At 38.8% G+C, this 20,013-nt stretch overlaps 1 protein-coding gene across 3 annotated transcripts in view; it reads left to right on the forward strand.

The window, feature by feature from the left end:
- Positions 1–20,013, forward strand: part of LOC126195813 (anoctamin-1-like) — a 248,873-nt gene that overhangs the window by 201,911 nt on the left and 26,949 nt on the right. For all 3 annotated transcript variants that reach the window (XM_049934452.1, XM_049934453.1, XM_049934454.1), the window contains one exon: positions 7,233–7,465. In XM_049934452.1, the coding sequence (XP_049790409.1) occupies positions 7,233–7,465 (233 nt within the window). The remainder of the gene's footprint in view (positions 1–7,232; positions 7,466–20,013) is intronic.

Below are 20,013 nucleotides of genomic sequence, written 5' to 3' on the forward strand. Positions count from 1 at the left end.
TTGACCTCCTATCCTCCGTTAAATAAAAGCATTGTATATTCACTAAAATAGCTAAAACTGCAGTTGAGCAACAGAAAATATAAGCGCATCTTTGGAATCAGTTGAGACCAAGAACACAATAAAATGACTACTGTATTTGTACGTTTTGCTTATAAGTTATTGAATTTTAAATGTTTGTATATTTCTAACAAAGTAATAACCATTTGCAGACATGTTATTAATGTGTGTGATACACCAGGTCATGACTTTAGCTGCAGGATGAGTGAGCTTGGTTGTGACGTACACGAAAATAAATTATTAAACAAAATTATTTATAATATTTAATTGACTGTGATAAACAAAGAGTACCACATATGCACACTGTCATTTAGCTTCAGCATGTTGACTTTGGATTTGGGACTTTCATATAATAATGTATGTAAATATAATTCGTTTAGTTTGTAAGAATTGAGAAATGTGCTTTGGAGTGTGTAGTGCCGAAAAACACCAAGTAATACACCATCATGCATTTGACAAAGTTCTGCGACTTCCTCTGTGGGCAAATATAACATAATAAATTAAAAGGATAAAACACAGCCATTTAGATATTGACTAAGGTATAAATATATGCTGATTCAAGAATATGTTTAATGTATACAAGGCAATGTAAAGTACATTATTTTCAATAATGTGGTCCATGGAAAGTAGCAGTCTTGACTGCAGTAGTCGGTCATGTGACCAAGTTCTGGAGTAAGTGAGCAGAGGAGCCTTAGTCTTTTATTCACTGCCCTTGGTAGAGTAAAGGTCTTCTGTTAGTGTGATCTCTGTGGGTAAGCTAGCTAAGATTGACCAGTCGATGAGGCGCTCATGATAAAATTGCTCAGGATACTCAGGATAGTTGCGTTAAGAGCGTAGGGTGATTATAGGTGAGCGCAATGGAACATTATAGTACCAGAATGAAAAATGCTTCTGTCATAGCACAAGAAAAGGTGAATGTATCCTGGGCAGAGTTATGGATGTAAAAGTAGGGAACTAGTTCTTTATGAAAAGGAAAGTTGGTACTCACCATATAGCAGAGATGCTGAGTCGCAGATAGGCACAACAAAAAGACTGTCAAAAATAAGCTTTCAGCCATCAAGGCCTTTGTTGAAAATATAGACACACACACACACACACACACACACACACACACACACACACACACACACACACACACACACACGACTGTAGCTTCAGCTGCCAGAGGCTGCAGCTGCGTGCACGCACGCATGTGTCACCTATTTTTAACAAAGGCCTTGATGGCTTATGTTGTGACAGTCTTTTTGTTGTGCCTATCTGCGACTCAGCATCTTCACTGTATGGTGAATAGCAACTTCCTGTTTCATAATAGTGTTACATTCCAGCCTGGATTTTCTATTGTTTGAACTAGTTTTTTGACTTATCTGGCAGCTTCAAAGACATTTCAGTCAAAACTTCTTGACATATTCAGTCTATTATCTGCCACAGAGAAAATTTTTTGATTTAAATGTCTTTGGAGCTGCCAGGTAAGTCGAAAAGTTAGTTCCCTCATGTTATATCCCTAACTCCACCCAGGACATTTTTTGTGTTATGATAGGAGTAATTTTCATTCTGGTTCCCAGCTTTTACTGTGAATAATTCTGACATTAGATGGCCATAGCTTGGCAATCGATTTAGATTTTTGTTGACTCAAGTGGTAACTGATACTAAATAGATTTTTTAATTGTCTTTCGAACTGATTGCTTGGACCCATTTGCACAAGTTTGAAGCATAGAAGTGGCAAGTGTAAAAAAAAACTCACAAAATAATATGTTTCTTGCATGTAAAATCCAAATAAAGCTACAGAGTGACCATTATTGAACTGTTTCAGAAAAAAAGGTAAATTAGTTACAAACTATGGCATTCACACATGTTATTCAACATTTAAACATCACTAGAGATATTCGGATTTAGGTTATGACATGTTCAATATGCCTGCCATTATGGGTGATGATGTGCCGCAGACAAATAGTAAAATTCTGCTGCACCCACTGAAGCGTTGGAACATCAATGACCTCCTGAATGGCTGTTTACTGCCCAGCAATTGTTTTGAGGTTATACACATTGTCTTTAATATAGTCTCACAAAAAGGAGTCGCATGTGTTCAGATCCGGCGAGTATGGTGGCCAATTTAGGCCAATGCAAGTGGCCTCTGGGGACCTTGCAGCCAGAATGCAGTCGCCAAAGTACTCCTCCAGGCCATCAAACACCCTCCTGCTTCGATGGGGTCGAGCTCTGTCTTGCACGAACCACATCTTGTTGAAGTCAGGGTCCCTTTGGATAATGGGTATGAAATCATCTTCCACAACCTTCATGTAGCGTTCAGTAGTTACTGTGCCATTGAGGAATGTCACACCGATTATTCCACGACTGGACATTGCACACCCCACAGTCATCTGCCGAGGGTGAAGAAACTTCTCAATCGCAAAATGCAGATTCTCAGTGCTTCAAATGCACCAATTTTGCTTATTGATGAACCCATCCAAATGAAAGTGCACTTCATTCCTAAACCAAACCATACAGTGCATGCTGAGTCCTATCATGCCACATGGCCAACCGTGCAGTTTAAACGCCCTACACAAACCGTTCAGAAGTTATGAAGTATTTCATATAGTTCAATAATTGACACCCTGTAGATTTTTTTCAATTTTATTGTAAGAATACATGTTTTATTTAGTTGACTTACTTTAAACTGTTTCTGCACATTCAGTTCACATAAGAATGAATTTTATGTGCCACATTTATCTCAACAATGGGTACAGGTTATTGGACAAAAATTTTCGTTGTGAGTTCATCCTTTTATCTACCTTCATGGACAGTCAAGATTATCTTAAATCAAGGTCTGATACACTGGTGAACTAAATTAAAACCATAAGTCTCGCTCCAGTCTAGAGTTATTCAAGGTTTGCTGTTTTTGCACATAAAATCCAAACGAGGTGATTGCTTTTGCAAGTGAAATCCGAATAGTGCACATATAAATGGTGCTATTAGCAGAGCATTAATTTCATCCCAATCAAAATCTTTTGCAAAAGGAATTAATCGATTTGTAAAGTTTGCCTGGGCACCAGTTCCAGTTCCTGGTTCAAACCTTGCTTAATGTCCTGTAACATAGCTACAGTGAGACAAACTTTGAAATGGCTATACAAATGGCCACTTGTCCAGGCTAAACCAAAAACATTTTACCCATGTTCCTAGCTGAAATAGGAACTGAGCTTTTGAAAACATTGTGATTTATTTAAATATGTGCTTCAAATTCCAAGATTAGTTAGTGTTCGGGACTTTCGTTTGTCACTTTGCTTGCTTTGCTCTGCTCTCTCAATCACATCATTTAAATAATTGTTGCAAATCTGTTTAGAATTTTATGACAACCTTTTCATGCATTTTTCTGGTTCTTTGCTTGCAATTAAATTGTATTAAAACCATTGCATTCAGCTACATCATTATTCTTTGGGATATAATATCTTGTATCATTTTGTTAGTCATTCCAATTTTAATTTGTTTAAAAACTTATGCTTAATTCTACAAAAAAATTCACTAACTATTAAGTTAAGCACATGAATGCTAATTTGTTATTTGGGCTAAAAGGCAGCTGTACGCAACTGACCGTTAAATATAGCCAAGCTAGAATTACAACAATATGAGAGAAGGGAAATAGCAACTTTCCTTCTCTCATATTGTTACAGTTCAAGCTAGAATTACTGTAGATTGTGTGCTTGCCCATTCACTGCATATGGCTGTTGGCCGGACACAATTGGTGTGCTGATCTGAATAATAGACCAGAGAGCTTGCAGTGCATTGATGTCAAAATTGAATCTGGCTGCGAAATTACCTGGATGCGAATAACAGGCCTGAGTGAACTAAGTTAATTGTTGGATATTTTTACCACCCACTTGATTCAGCTACATTAGTTATAAAATCATTCAAAGAAAGTCTACACTCAGCCCTCTATCATGCAGTTTTATTTGGAGGTAACTAGCTAGTGCAGGTGGTATGGCAGTCTAGTAAAATTGTTCTGAACATGTTCCTTTTTTCGAAACTGTCTTCAGCAGCTTATTCGACAACCCACATGCATTGGAAATATTCTAGGTCTTATAGCTACAAATAGACCTGACCTTATTGACAGTGTCAGTATAGAGACAGGGGTTAGTGATCATGTTATCTTCATAGCAGTCATTACTAAAGTTAATAAACCCATCAGGAAGCCAAGGAGAGTATTTATGTTGCAAAGAGCAGATGAGCAATTGTTAGCATCACACTACACAGCGAATGGAAGCCACTTAGTTCCAATGTGATGAAAGTAGAGTAATTATGGACAAAGTCTAAGCTGATTGTAAATCACGCTCTGGAGAAGTACATGCTGAATAAGCATATTAAAGATGGAAAGACCCACTGTGCTTTAATAACAAGATTTTGGAAATGCTGAGGAAGCAGAGATTGTTGCAGTTTGTTCAAAAAGTAATGGTGAAATGTCAGTTTAGTTAGCAGAAATTCTTGCATCTGTAAAAAGATCAATGTGCAAACAAGAAAACGATTTCCACCATCATACCTTAGCAAAAGATCTTGCTGAAAACTGGAGAAAATTCTGGTCCTAAGTAAAATCACTAAGTGGGTTGAAGGGTTCTATCCAATCACTGATCGACCAGTCTGTTGTGGCAGTTGTAGACAGCAAAAGGAAAGCTGAAGTTTCAGATTTGGTGCTTAAGAAATCATTCACAATGGACGATCATAGACTCTACTGTCATCTGACCATTGCACTGACTCCCATATGGAGGCATCTCTGGCATAAAGGAGCAACTGAAATACTTGAAAGGAAATAAGGTGTAAGAGCTGGATGGAATGGAAATTCGATTTTACAGAAAGTACTCTGTGTTACTGGCCCCTTATTAGCTTGCATTTATCATGAATCTTTCACCCAGTGCAAAGTCCCAAGTGACTGAAAAAAGTGCAGGTAATTCCTGTATGCAAGAAGGTAAAAGAACAGACCTGCAAAATTACAGATCAATATCATTAACACTGATTTTCTGCAGAATTCTTGATCATATTCAGAGTTCAAATATAACAAATTTCCTTAGGACAGAAAAGCACAGCACGGATTTAGAAAGCACCACTCAAGTAAAACTCATATGATATCCTGTGAACTGTGGATGAAGAGCAACGGGCAGATTCCATATTCCTAGATTTCCAGAAAGCATATGACATGGTGTTCTCTGCTGACTATCAGTGAAGGTTCGAGCATATGAAATATGTTCCCAGATATGTGAGTGACTTGAAGACTTCTTAAGTAATAGAACCCATTATGTCATCCTCGACAGTGAGTGTTCACCAGACATTTATTTTCAGGAGTGCCTGACGGAGGTGTGATAGGACTGCCCTTGTTATCTATGTACATAAACGATTTAATGGGTAAGATAGCTCTCTCCATATGTAGAAAAATCTGAGTTAAAGCAGGTAATTAGAAAAAACAATCATGTAATGTCTGAATATGGTAATGGCGGTGAATTGCTTGATAAAACCATGTCATGTCAAGTAAATAACAAGACAAAACAATATGAAGTGGAATGATAATATAAGGTCAGTGATAGGAAAGGTGAATGATTACTTCTGTTCATGGGGAGAATTCTATGAAAGTTTAGCTTGTCTATAAAGGAGTTTGCATGCAGAGCACTAGTGAGACCCATTCTTGAGTTCTCTTAGAGTGCTTTGGACCACCCACCAAGTTGAATTCAATGAAGACATTAAAATAATTCAGAGGTGTGCCACTAGATATGTTACTGATAGATATGTTACTGATAGATATGTTACTGATAAGATATGATTAACATGCAATTATTATGGAGATGCTTCATGAGCTCAAATGGGAGTCCCTGGAGTGAAGACAACATTCTTTTTGTGAAACATTGAGCAAATTTAGAGAACTAGTATTTGCAGCTGGCTGTACAACACTTCTGCTGCCGTCAAAGTTCATTTTGTGTAAGAACCATATTGGCAAGAGAAATTACAGATTATACAGAAGGCATATAGTCAATCAGTTTTCCCTCGCTCTGTTTGAGAGTGGAAGAGGAAGAGAAATGATTACTAACAGTACAAGGTACCTACTGCCATGCACCATATTGCAAAGTACTTATGTAGATATAGATGTAGAAACACAATTAGGTGTTAAAATGGTGACATGTGGCACCTTCAGTGAAAAATGTAACAGAATAGTATCGAGAGATCTCTCACAAAACCCAAAGAAACTCTGGTCACCTGTAAGTGCTGTCAGTGGCACCTAATATGATGCTCAGGTACTCAAGGTTGTTACTGTATCTCAAAGTCAGAATCAGAAATGCTGAAATCCATTTTCAAATATTTCTTTATAAAGGAGAATTAAGAGAAGCACTTCACTTAAATTCTCACAACAATCACTTAACAGATATCCTTTATCAAACTTAATATACCCTGACTCAGACTGACAATGACCGGAAACTTACAAAAACCAACCCACAGGTTTACATTTTCTTAATAGATATTGAAATCTGCTCAGTCCTTGCATTGTAATATTTTAAATTTAAGAGTTATGACTTATTATGGAAACACCCATTCTGCAAGTGACTGAACTTTTCAAAATAGTGTCTGTATTATTTTTTATACTGTTGATAAGGAAGTTAAGCTATAAAATTTTTCTGTGAAATTGCCCTTGTTTTCACTTTTATATTTAATGGCCAAACTTGTTATACTGTAAATCATTAATGATTTGTTAATAAATGTGAATAGACACTACAAATTTGAATGATCTGTTTCCATTTCTTACAAAAAAAAAAAAAAAAGTGCTGAGATTCAAACACAATCACTACTGGGTCAAAATCAAATTGAAATCCAGCAGATTGACACCAGAGCATTATACAGGGTGAACATTAATAAAAGCGACAAACTGCAGGGACAAATTCCTAACTGGAAATGGATGAAAAAAGTTCCTATGAACATGTGTTTGGAAATGGACTGTATGCAAGCACAAACAATAAATATAGAATTATCATTCTCACTATTGTATTACATATCATCCAGTTACTTAATTTCATTTTCTTCTGCACAAATAATGTGTGTGTGTGTCTTTTTTTCCCCCACTCAAACATTAATAATGCATGCAGATACTGAATTTTATTAGTACTGTAAGTGTGTGCCAGATATAGAAATGACATTTGTTGTTGGTATCACAGCAACACTGTTCCTGGAACTGTGGAAACGGTATTCAGCTAGCATAGTACATCGCTGGGGGCTCACTGGCTTTGATCTCCAGGCTGAGCACCCCCGTCCAGAATATCTGGCACGTCTTTCTCATGTGAAGCGCAACAAAGTGAATGTCGTTACTGGACTGGAGGAACCCTATGTGCCATTCTGGAAAGTGAGAGTGCCTGCAACCATTCTGAGCTTCTCTGTTGTTTTGCTTCTGGTAAGTTTCAAAATGTTTTCATGATATGTAAACAATATTTAATTAAATTTTGATTGAATTAAGATTAGTACATTGTTTAACATTGAAATTTGATGACTTTTCCTGCTTTTACTAATGTTAGTGGTAAACTGGTGATCCTGATTACTTTATATAATAGGTGGTATGTTTTTAAGATTTCTCCTTGCCATCAAGATTTAATTTATTTTTTATAGTTTTTGTAACCACTCAAGATGAATAATGGGATAACTTCTTTGTCATGGTCATGACTGTTTACATTCCATATTCTTATCAATTTGAAGCTGATGCTATATATCTAATCACCTCATCATTGATAGATGGTTAAACGTTTATTATTATTATTATTATTATTATTATTTTGTATATTCTGTTTATTTGATAGAGTCTGTTATAAACATTTCATGTTCTCATAAAAAACATGAAAATGAATATGTTGTCATTGTATGAGGAGAGCTTCTGATTTGTAATCGTATTGAAGTTCTCTGTGTGTTTCATATGTGATAAACGATGATGATAGCTTTCACAGTAATGTGAAATTGAATTATTTTGTTGTGCAGGTATAAGATGTTGTGTAGGCACTGCTACAACCCTGTATAATTGACAGTGTATAGGAGGAAAATTAAGAGATGCATAATAATAATGGGTTGATGAAGAAAGGGGAGTTATTTATTGTGAAGTTCATGTTAACACCCCCACCCCGTCCCCCCATTCACCTTCCACCCTGTAACCATGAATTGTATAATGATCTGATTGCGACTTACAAACTCCATCTACTCAGGGTTTCCAGTGACAAGATACTGTCCTCATTCCAGTCCTTAAACTAGGCAAAACCCCACTGTCCACTAACAGCTACCAAATAATTAGCCTCACCAACGTACTCTGCAAACTGCTTGAAAAGATGATAGCTCATTCTGGGTTCTCGAATCAAGGTGCCTTCTATCCTGCTATCAATGTGATTTCCAGGAGAGATGATGCACCACCAATCATCTGATTAGGATGGAAACAGTAGTCCTATAGCTTTTTTCTAAATGTGAACATCTCACTGCTGTCCTTTCTTACCTACATTTGTGGCCCACCCCAGCTTTCCATGCATATCATTAAATATCTACAGCCAGACCATTTGTTTATCTTATTTATTGATATATACAAACCTCCCTTATGAATCAGACTATCTCCTTGTGAAAACCATATCAAGATCCCTACAGTAGTTTCTGAGATTAGCCATAACAAACAGACAGAAAAATGTGGCAAGAAATTTTGGTTTATAATCTGCATGGATGAAGCATATGATACAGCTTGGCACCATTACATCTTTCTTACTCTCTATGACTGAGGCTTTTGTGGCTCTGTACCAATTTTTGTCATTTTTCATCCCACTAATTGTTTCAGGTTAGAGTTGGTACATTGCTCAGCTACCCACATGTTAAAAAGAATAGCATCTCTCAGGGCTCCATATTGTGTGTAACACTAACTATTCCTTATCGCCATCTGACGAGTGGGTATTCCCACCATGTATGTTGAAAGTTTTTGCATCTAGTATAGCTCCCAAACTGTAGCCTTGGATGAATTCCAGCTCCAGGTAGGCATCCAAAGGGTCCTTGCCTGGACCCTTTCCCATTGCTTCAAATTTTCTCCCATAAAAACATAAGTCTAGCACTTTTGTTGTCATACTGTAAGTTCTTCTGATCCATAGCTCTACTTGGGTACCCACTCCTTGGACATTGTTGCACAATCACAATGTTTGGGACTCCTCTTTTAGAAAAAGCTGACGTGGCTGTCACATATGTACCAAGTAAAGACTACGTGCATGTGAAACATTAACACTCTGTTTTACTATTCTTGAGATGCAGATCACACTTCTCTACTTGTATTTACTGTACCCAGTATATCATGACAGACTAAGAATGTCTACTGGTGCCTTTTGGGTTAGGCGCATAGTTAGTCTCTCTGCTAAAATGAGGATTTGACCTCTTCAGTTCTGACAATACCAACTCTTGCTCATTTATACAACCCTCATACAATAATTTCCTTGTCTTGTGACTTACCAGATTATTTTTCATGCAGTGGGTGTCAACTTTCTGACACTTGTCCTCTGGTGGGGATTACCAGTTGGAATATGCCTCAAGACCTCTGCCAGTGCCTGGCCCCATTGGAATGTGCTCCCTGTGTATTCTTGTTCCCTCCTTCTTGATTAGTACCCATACCATGAATTATGAGTGTTGGAAAAAGAAGTAGGTGCATCTGCGAAGACAATGTTGATTTCCACCCACTGATGGAATGTGCCAGCCATGTGATAATAGCGGTACTGCTATTGCTTGTCCGCCAACAGATAGTGTAGTGGCCTAGCTGCCAGTAGGGAATGCTGACGATCAAAAGGCCCAGTGTGGTGCAGATGTGTGAATCAAGCAAGTAGCTATGCCACAGAGATTCACTCGTGCTTCCTACAGCCTGCTGAGTGAGTTTGAAAGGGGTCAAATTGTGGCCTTATGAGTGGCGGGATCTTCCTTTTGGCGAACTGCCACCCAAGTTGGAAGTGCTGCACTAATTGACCAGTGATGTTGGTAGCAGTGGCCACATGATCATCCTCACACCTGTAGCCAAGGCACAGACACCTGCCAGGATCATCGTATTGTAAGGGCAGTAGTGGCAGATCATACAGCTACCACAACAGAGATAAGAGGCTTGTGAGCCTAGATGTGTCAACACAAATTGCAGCGAACCAGTTATTAGCAGTGGGACTAGAGGCACGCAAACCTCTAGCCCATCTTCCTCTCATGTCACAGCATCAATGTGTGTGGCTCAGCTGGTGCTGTCAGAAGATCACTTTGAAGATGGAATGGTGCACCATGCTAGTGCCAATGAAAGTAGATTCTGCCTGCATGCAAGTTATGATCGTTTGCATGTATGATGTAAACCTGCTGTCTCGTAGAGTGGGTTCATCCAAGTCATGCTGGCCCCACCCTAGGCCATATGATCTGGGGTATGATAAGTTACAACTCTCATTCATCTTATGTGCTTCTGGAGGGTACGCTAACCAGCACTTAGTATGTGCAGAATGTTGTTAGGCTCTTGCAACAGGATGGTGATGTGTTGTTTCAACGGAATAATGCTCACCCAAACACTGCCCATGAACTCAGCATGCCCTGCAAGATGTGCAGCAACATCCCTGCGTGATCTCCAGACTTGTCTCCAATTGAGCTCGTGTGGGATATGATGGGATGATGAGTGACTCGTGTAATTTGTCAACCAACACCTCTAACAGATCTATGTAAACAGTTTAAGCAGGCATGGCATAATGTATCCCAGGACAGTATTCGCCATTTGTGTGATCAGGTGGATGTCAGAGTCAGCGTCTGCATTGCTCCTTGTGGATGCTACACCATGTATTAATATGGGGGTTTCAGCATGGGTTGATACCTGGTGTCTCAGAATCACTTGTGCTGTTGATCTGTAAATGTAATCATTTCACATACTCCATGTGCACTGTTGCAACAATAAATTTTGAGTGAATTGGAAACCTCTAAAAGTGTGTACTAATTTTTTTTTTCCCCAAGCTGTGTATTTTAAGTTTCAGTTGCCCCCATGACCATTAGGTGTCTGTTCTTCTCATTTCTTCAGGAGTATCAGGGTACTACCATCATTTACACTGACAGCTCTAAAATTATGGATAGGATATGGTTTTCTATGTCCCATCAGTCAGGAATATCACTTGCTGCTGGGAACATACAGCGTTTTTATGGCAGAGCTGTTAGCCATTAATAGAGCCCTACATCTTATTCCTTGACCATGTTTTAATTTTGAGTGACTAAATGAACAGTCTCCAGGCTATTGATCAGTGTTGCCCTTGTCACCCTGTGATAACTGCTATTCACAATTTTCTCTTTGACCTTTGTTGTACTACGTGCTCATTTGTCCTTCTCTGTGTTCCAACTCATGTGAGTATCCAGGAAGATGAACTGGCTGACTGTTCATCTGGAGAAGTGATTCCTCAACCAATATCATTTTTACAACACCAAGTGCAGATTTACAAGTGCAAATAACAGTTCTACTCACTCGGAGGTGGAATGTTAAGAGAGTTACTGCCACCTTTAATGAACTCTGCACTATTAAAGAGACTATGGCTGCATGATTAATCTTTTAGCATTCCTTCCAAAGAAAGCCACTGTTCTGTGTTGCCTCCATAATGATCATACTGGATTAACCCATAGTTTTATCTTTTTATCTTATGTAAAGAGCCGTCCCTATGTGTGGTTTGTGGAGCCTTACACACAGTAGCTCTCTTATCCTGGTGAAGTGCCCCCTGCTCCTGGAGGGGGCACTCCAGTGAAAACTGGCTCAAAGGCTTTATTCCCATAGAGCATATATCTTTCTAACACAAACTTATATTATCTGGGATTACATGTAAGTTTTCTTTTAATCTCATTCTGTGATTGTGCATATTAGAAAGGTGTAAATAATAATTTGAAATTAACTTGTTTCACAATCTTCATTACATCTTCATAGTGTTAGCATAGTCTTGTAGAAGTATGAATTATTACTGTGTGGTGCAGAAGGTTTTTTGGATTTATTTCATTCTGTTTATTAATATTATTAATAAAAGATACTTTTATTGTACATCTGCAAAAGATGTCATTCAAATGAGCAGTCACATTAACAATACAACATTTCTTAAGTAAAACCTGGCTTCCATGTTTAATTTCTTAACAACCACGAACTTACAACATACCACAAAGTTAGACTAAAGTGATCAGTGATGCTTACCTCACAATTTAAATATTTATATTTTGATATTTAAATCTAAAGCTCAAAGTTTTATGTCATTAATATTTTATAAAGTTTACAATACACATTTCCAAATTAAAATCCATAAACTAAGTGAATAATAATAATTATTATAATTTTTCATAATTTTAGAAATTTTCCGAAAATTAAAGCAAAATATGTTCAACAAAACTTTCAGTGACTTGATTCTTATTTAAAAATAACTTATTATTGCACATTCTTGTATTTGTACGTAAGTAAAATAATACCCTACAACTTATTCAGACATAACCAAACAACAAATCTTTGTTATGGTCTTTGAAGGACATCCAGTATCGAGTAGTACATCTGAGTGTACAAATGTTGCAAAAAGGAAAAGTGAGCCATTGACCAGTTCCATTACAACAGCGCCCCAAGAATTTTGAAAGCATAGGAATGTGAGCAAAATTCTGGTGCCAACATACTTTCTGACATGTTCACAACCAATGAGAATCATCTCATTTTTTGGGTCCAAGGAACGAAAACTGAATCTAATCTAATCTCTCTAAGTTTGGCTAACATTAAGAAAAAATTTTTTGGGAAAACAATCCTTAAAAGTAAAGTATGCTTAATATGTATGAATTTTGCTGTTACAGTGTTAGTCAATAAAAAATTGCCCAAGCAGAGCTGACATGTTGTGTTGACTTTTGTTGCTTTGTTGGTACAGCTAGGTGTTAACCATCCAAGCTAGATACATTTTCTTGCTCAAATAACCTGACCCAAAAATAGCACATGAAATATAAAACTTGTTTACCAGCAATAATAAACTTCTATTAAAACAAACAGAACACAGTAGAAGATATACAGTAAGCACTTGAGACTAGTTTTGTGTTAGATTGGTACTAGTAGAGTTCTGCCTCTTTACCAAGGATGTTATAACACTGTTCCTTTTCGTGGTACAACACTTGGAAAACAGAGAACAGGTACAGATACAGAACAACATTACCTCTGGCAGCTGGTGCATAAGCTCTTTGACATCTGTTACAAACGTAATAGTCAACAATTTAGGCACTGCATCAGTCCTCCTAGTGGAAGTGGAGTGCCATCTAAAAATCAGGAAAATGCACTCGATATAGAGTGTTTTCTTCATATGGATAGAGGTCTGCTTTGGGTGGTTGCGCTTGTGCTTGAGGCTAAGATTGGTTTTGCAGCATGAGGGTCAGTGGCAGTTCTGGGAAAATGTATGCAGGTTGCACTCTAATCAGTTGAGATTGTTGTATCATTTGATATTATGAGTTCATACTCCTCTTTTGATTGCCTGATATGTGCCTGTGAATGGGAAGTTGTAGCAATGGTTTGACACTGCCTGTTCATAACATGGCACGTGTGCTTGTTTGCAAGTCACGATGCACATAGGTAGGTATTATTCCATGTGTTCATACGGAGCGGGAGGGGGGGGGGGGTGGATGGTGCGGATGGTGAATACATCTGATGTGTTCTCCCAGGTGTCACATGAAGTCTTATTGTTTGGAACTTGGGTCTATGAACTCACCAGGCAGTCTAAGTGCTTTGCCATACACAAGCTCCACTGGCGATGAATCCAAGTCCTGTTTGATGTGGTGCAAGGACCAAGGAAAACCATGAGTAATGCAGTTGTTCATCTAGTGTCACTAAATATAAGTGCAGCATTTAAAGAACTGTGCCAGTCTTCAACCATTATGGTGTATGAGTGTATGCAAAACTCTAATTTGGGTGCAACGAATTGGTATTGTGGTGAACGGCATATTCTGACTGCGAGAATCGGATGTTCCATGCTATGAATCCATCTATGTGTCTTACTGAACCTAAGATTTTGTTTTATGGGCTCTTTGTGAAGAAAATGGAAGGATCAGATGTGTGAGAGGAGGAGAGAGATTGTATTGTTGTGAGACGCCATTACGGTATATAATAAATGTTCAAATAGTTTTTTGCACAAAATAAAATCCAATTACTAACATAAAGTATTCAAGTTGTGTATATCTCCATACTGAAATTAGGTAATTATCACGGTACAAATATTAAGAGACGTAGATCACTCAGTGGTGAAGTTCGTAATGATAGTGCGAACCTGCTTTTTCCACAGTCAGAATTCATAGAGAGATTATCTCCGAATTAATAAACTTCAACTTGCTAAATTGTTGGACCTATCATCCAGACTCATCAAACAACAGAGCACACAGTTGTGCCAAACGATCTGTGTAGCAAATAAACATTTTAGAGATTTCAAGTGAAGCAGATAACTACAAGAAATTTCCATGAGATCGCCACTGCAGACTACATCTCTTGCTCTCCTGTTGTATTTAAAATGAAATATTTATATTTTCCAGGTTTTCAGAAGAGTAAACATAAAAGGAAATAAGAAACTGAGCTAAACCAATAACTAAAATAAAAGCACACACAAAGAATATTTATTTATAATAATAAGTAAATAAATATAATAGAGGGAAACATTCCACGTGGGAAAAATATATCTAAAAACAAAGATGATGTGACTTACCAAACTAAAGCATTGGCAGGTCGATAGACACAAAAACAAACACAAACATACACACAAAATTCAAGCTTTCGCAACAAACTGTTGCCTCATCAGGAAAGAGGGAAGGAGAGAGAAAGACGAAAGGATGTGGGTTTTAAGGGAGAGGGTAAGGAGTCATTCCAATCCCGGGAGCGGAAAGACTTACCTTAGGGGGAAAAAAGGACGGGTATACACGCTCGCGCGCGCGCGCACACACATATCCATCCACACATATACAGACACAAGCAGACATATTTAAAGACCTAAATATGTCTGCTTGTGTCTGTATATGTGTGGATGGATATGTGTGTGTGTGTGTGTGCGCGAGTGTATACCCGTCCTTTTTTCCCCCTAAGGTAAGTCTTTCCGCTCCCGTGATTGGAATGACTCCTTACCCTCTCCCTTAAAACCCACATCCTTTCGTCTTTCCCTCTCCTTCCCTCTTTCCTGATGAGGCAACAGTTTGTTGCAAAAGCTTGAATTTTGTGTGTATGTTTGTGTTTGTTTTTGTGTCTATCGACCTGCCAGTGCTTTCGTTTGGTAAGTCACATCATCTTTGTTTTTAGATATAATAAGTAAATAAAGATATAAATAAAATAGAAAGAAACATTCCACATGGGAAAAATATATTAAAAACAAAGATTCCATGACTTACCAAACAGGAAAGCGCTGGTAGATAGACACAATAAAAAAAAACCACACAAACACACACACACACACAATGTCAAGCTTTCGCAACCAACGGTTGCTTCATCAGGAAAGAGGGAAGGAGAGGGAAAGACGAAAGGATGTGGGTTTTAAGGGAGAGGATAAGGAGTCATTCCAATCCCGGGAGCGGAAAGAGTTACCTTAGGGGGAAAAAAAGACAGGTATACACTCGCGCGCGCGCGACACACACATATCCATCCACACATATACAGACACAAGCAGACATATTTAAAGGTAAAGAGTTTGGGCAGAGATGTCAGTCGAGGCGGAAGTGCAGAGGCAAAGATGTTGTTGAATGACAGGTGAGGTATGAGTGGCGGCAACTTGAAATTAGCGAAGGTTGAGGCCTGGTGGATAACGGGAAGAGAGGATATATTGAAGGGCAAGTTCCCATCTCCGGAGTTCGGATAGGTTGGTGTTAGTGGGAAGTATCCAGATAACCCGGACGGTGTAACACTGTGCCAAGATGTGCTGGCCGTGCACCAAGGCATGTTTAGCCACAGGGTGATCCTCATTACCAACAAACACTGTCTGCCTGTGTCCATTCATACGAATGGACAGTTTGTTGCTGGTCATTCCCACTTAGAAAGCATCACAATGTAGGCAGGTCAGTTGGTAAATCACGTGGGCACTTTCACACGTGGCTCTGCCTTTGATCGTGTACACCTTCCGGGTTACAGGACTGGAGTAGGTGGTGGTGGGAGGGTGCATGGGACACCGCCCCCGGTGTAAAACCTGTCCCATGCACCCTCCCACCACCACCTACTCCAGTCCTGTAACCCGGAAGGTGTACACGATCAAAGGCAGAGCCACTTGCGAAACCACCCACATGATTTACCAACTGACCTGCCTACATTATGACGCTTTCTATGTGGGAATTACCAGCAACAAACTGTCCATTTGCATGAATGGACACAGGCAGACAGTGTTTGTTGGTAATGAGGATCACCCTTTGCTAAACATGCCTTGGTGCACAGCCAGCACATCTTGGCACAGTGTTAAACCGTCCGGGTTATCTGGATACTTCCCACTAACATCCACCTATCCGAACTCCGGAGATGGGAACTTGCCCTTCAATATATCCTCTCTTCCCGTTATGCACCAGGCCTCAACCTTTGCTAATTTCAAGTTGCCGCCACTCATACCTCACCTGTCATTCAACAACATCTTTGCCTCTGCACTTCCGCCTCGACTGACATCTCTGCCCAAACTCTTTGCCTTTACATATGTCTGCTTGTGTGTGTGTGTGTGTGTGTGTGTGTGTGTGTGTGTGTGTGTGTGTGTGTGCTTTTTTCCCCCTAAGGTAAGTCTTTCCGCTCCCGGGATTGGAATGACTCCTTACCCTCTCCCTTAAAACCCACATCCTTTTGTTTTTCCCTCTCCTTCCCTCTTTCCTGACGAAGCAACCGTTGGTTGCGAAAGCTTGAAATTTTGTGTGTGTGTTTGTGTGTTTTTTTATTGTGTCTATCTACCAGCTCTTTCCTGTTTGGTAAGGCATGGAATCTTTGTTTTTATTATAAGTAAATCAAGAATATTTTTAATTTACTAACCTATAAAAATAATATGTTAAACCTTATCATTGCTCACTGAGTAGTAGCTGGCTGTCAAATGATGGAGAGTACAGTAGAATTTTCTAGGTTGAGAAATCAACTCTGATTCGATTTGCCAGTTGCAGTCCATGGTGATTTGCAGCAGACAAACAACCAAAGTGCGAAATCCAATTTGACCCAAGGGCAAAGGCTAGGATTTTGGTCAATATGTTGTAGACTGTCATAGCTTCTGGCCAACGAGTAAGACATGGAATCTTCATAATCGTTTCTACTTTCTCAGGCAGTTTTAGTCACCTCACTAATGAAATTAGATTACCTAAGAACAGGGGTGGCCGAGATTTTTGTTCACTGGCCACACCCAGCCACGAGGTCCAAAGTGCTCACCATCACTTCACATTTCCCCCACCACTATGCCATGCTGTCTGAGCGCAAGAAGGGGGAAGGGGAGAAAACAATGAATGTGCCACATTTAAATGGCATTGCCGCCACACTGCATGCGATTTGATTTTATATTTCACATTTCTCAACAACATAGATCATAAAGAAAACAAGTTTTCAGTATTAATTAATTATTTTTGCTGAATACATAACATAATTTTTATCTGGTACTAACTGTTGGCATAGGGACACACACAGACATATTCACAGGGTTTTGCACTCACGTTGCCAAGTAATTGTGACTTGCTTAGTTTCATATGCAGAAAAAAATCTTTCACACACATAGTTGATCGAAATATTGTAGTGCTTTTGCAACCTCATTATGGGGACTTGGAAAATCTGCCTCAAGAAAGCAATGTAGACATTCTGGACAGTTTTAATGTGAAAATCTGTGTCATTGAAATTGGAATTACCTTGCAGGTAAATCAGTTACTTTTGCATATGCATATGGGCGCTTCCAATTGAAATAGCAAACAGTTTCTAAAACAGCTCGAAAAGAGGTTGAAGACTGACAGTGCCCTCAAAACCTTTATAAAATTATCCTAATTCTTGCAAGGCCGCAATGAATTCTTCAAAGTTCACACTTCCTTTAACATCAGTGAGCTTAGGGAACTGGACTGTCTTTGTCAGAATGTGTCCCCTTCTACAACACAATTTTCTTCTTAAATTCCTTCCCATGAAATCAGAAAGAAGTTACCTTGCAATGTTTTACTGTGGGCAGTGTGCAGTGAAGCCCAATTAAAATATGAAGTCTGCAATCTGTTCCAGATGTTCATTCCTGAACTCCTTTTTTCTTCATAAGCTGAACAATGGCAAGTTTTAAGTGGAGGTTTACTATCTTCTGGTTCAAAAAAATTTTTTTTGCATTTTTGGATCCATAAAATTGTTTAGAATCCACCCCTGAAACGGTTTTTCCGAATACGGAACAGAAATGATTATTATTTGTGGTTGAACAAAAAATTGCACCTGCCTGAAATCGGCCTTTTTCATGCACCAGTTTTTTTTCTTTCGGAGGATGAGTTATTGTACCGGTGCTTGGGAGGAAAGACAAAATTCAAATGAAAGTTTGAACGCGTGTGTTTGGAAGTTAGCACCCAAGTATTTGCATTCTGGTACGAAGACTGCAGAGATTGTAACTTCCTTGGCAGTGAGCAGCTTGAACAAAGGGTATTCAACAATTCTGAAGACCATGACAATGATGGATGTCACCCTGGGACTCTATTCGACGCAGTTCTCCAAGCATTTGGACGACCACCGGGTTCAAGCGGCCGAAAACCACTTGTCACCGGCCATACGAGTCACTCTGGAGCAGCGCAGGATGGTCCAGATCGAGCAGAATGCCCTCTATGAGGAAGAGGAAGGACTAATTTATGGACCCAGAATAGCAGATTGCACGTACGTTGCATAATAATGCATTTTTATGTAGTCAAAACTTGAAATGCGTTTTTCTCGAAATGATGCTTTTTAATGCGTGGTATGGTAACTTCAAATCTACTGAACTGATTGGCATGACTTTTTGTTTCCAACGAAGCTAACTAAATTGTCTAGGAGTTGTACCACTTTTATTCTGATCCATCAACTATAAATATTTTTACTTGGCCGACAAATGGCAGCCATTTTGTTGCCTATGGTCCAAATAACTTAAGCGAGGTACAACTCCTAAAGAATCTTATATACGTCGCTAGCGTCAACTCAATTTTGATTTCAGATGAGCCGGCTGACCAGTGACATACTGCACGTGAAGGTCTACATTGAAATTTTGTTTCGTTCTAACGGCACTTCTGTCTTTACTCTAGACATTTCCAGTCGAAAAAATTCCAGTTTGTAGAGGAAATATCAATAAACATCTTGATCAAATTTGACATTGATATCTATAACACATACTGAGGAAAAAATTCTCAATGAACATGCTTTTTTCGGGCCAAATATAGTAAACCTCACCTTAAATCGAAAAATCATTTCAGGCATGGCCCTAGACTTCACCAACGTACATTGCAGTAATATATGTACTCTCCATACCCTTTATTCACTTCCATTGAAAATTTTTGCAGCTGACAATGGAATAATGGGTGCAATTTCAGGAATATTACTATTTGTACCACCAATATCTTCACGTGCTCTGTGTCTGCAAATTTAGCACAATTGTTTTTTGATGTACAGAACAATGAATCCCATCAGTCTATCATTGTAATTTTTTGCTCTTTCATTGTCATCTAAATAGTTAATTCTCTCTGCATGGCACTGTAATAAGCAGTACCTGTCACTTATGTCAACTGAGAATTCTCATCCCTCTTACGTCATTCCCATTCATTTTAAAGGATTGTGACAGTAAATCACTAGACTGCCTCTTTTTGTGCAAACAGCCACTGGACCTGTGAACGAACATTCCACAAACAAATAGTGAACGGTAAACAGCGCGATGCCACAGTTCTGCAGAACTGAATAATGCCATACTGCAATGCTAAATGAAATGTCACGCTGTTCTGGGTACCTCTGAGAAGGACTGAACAAAGCCAAGTGACAGTCCCGGCCTTGGCCCA

Source organism: Schistocerca nitens, chromosome 7, assembly GCF_023898315.1.
Source record: "Schistocerca nitens isolate TAMUIC-IGC-003100 chromosome 7, iqSchNite1.1, whole genome shotgun sequence".
Lineage (NCBI taxonomy): Eukaryota > Metazoa > Arthropoda > Insecta > Orthoptera > Acrididae > Schistocerca > Schistocerca nitens.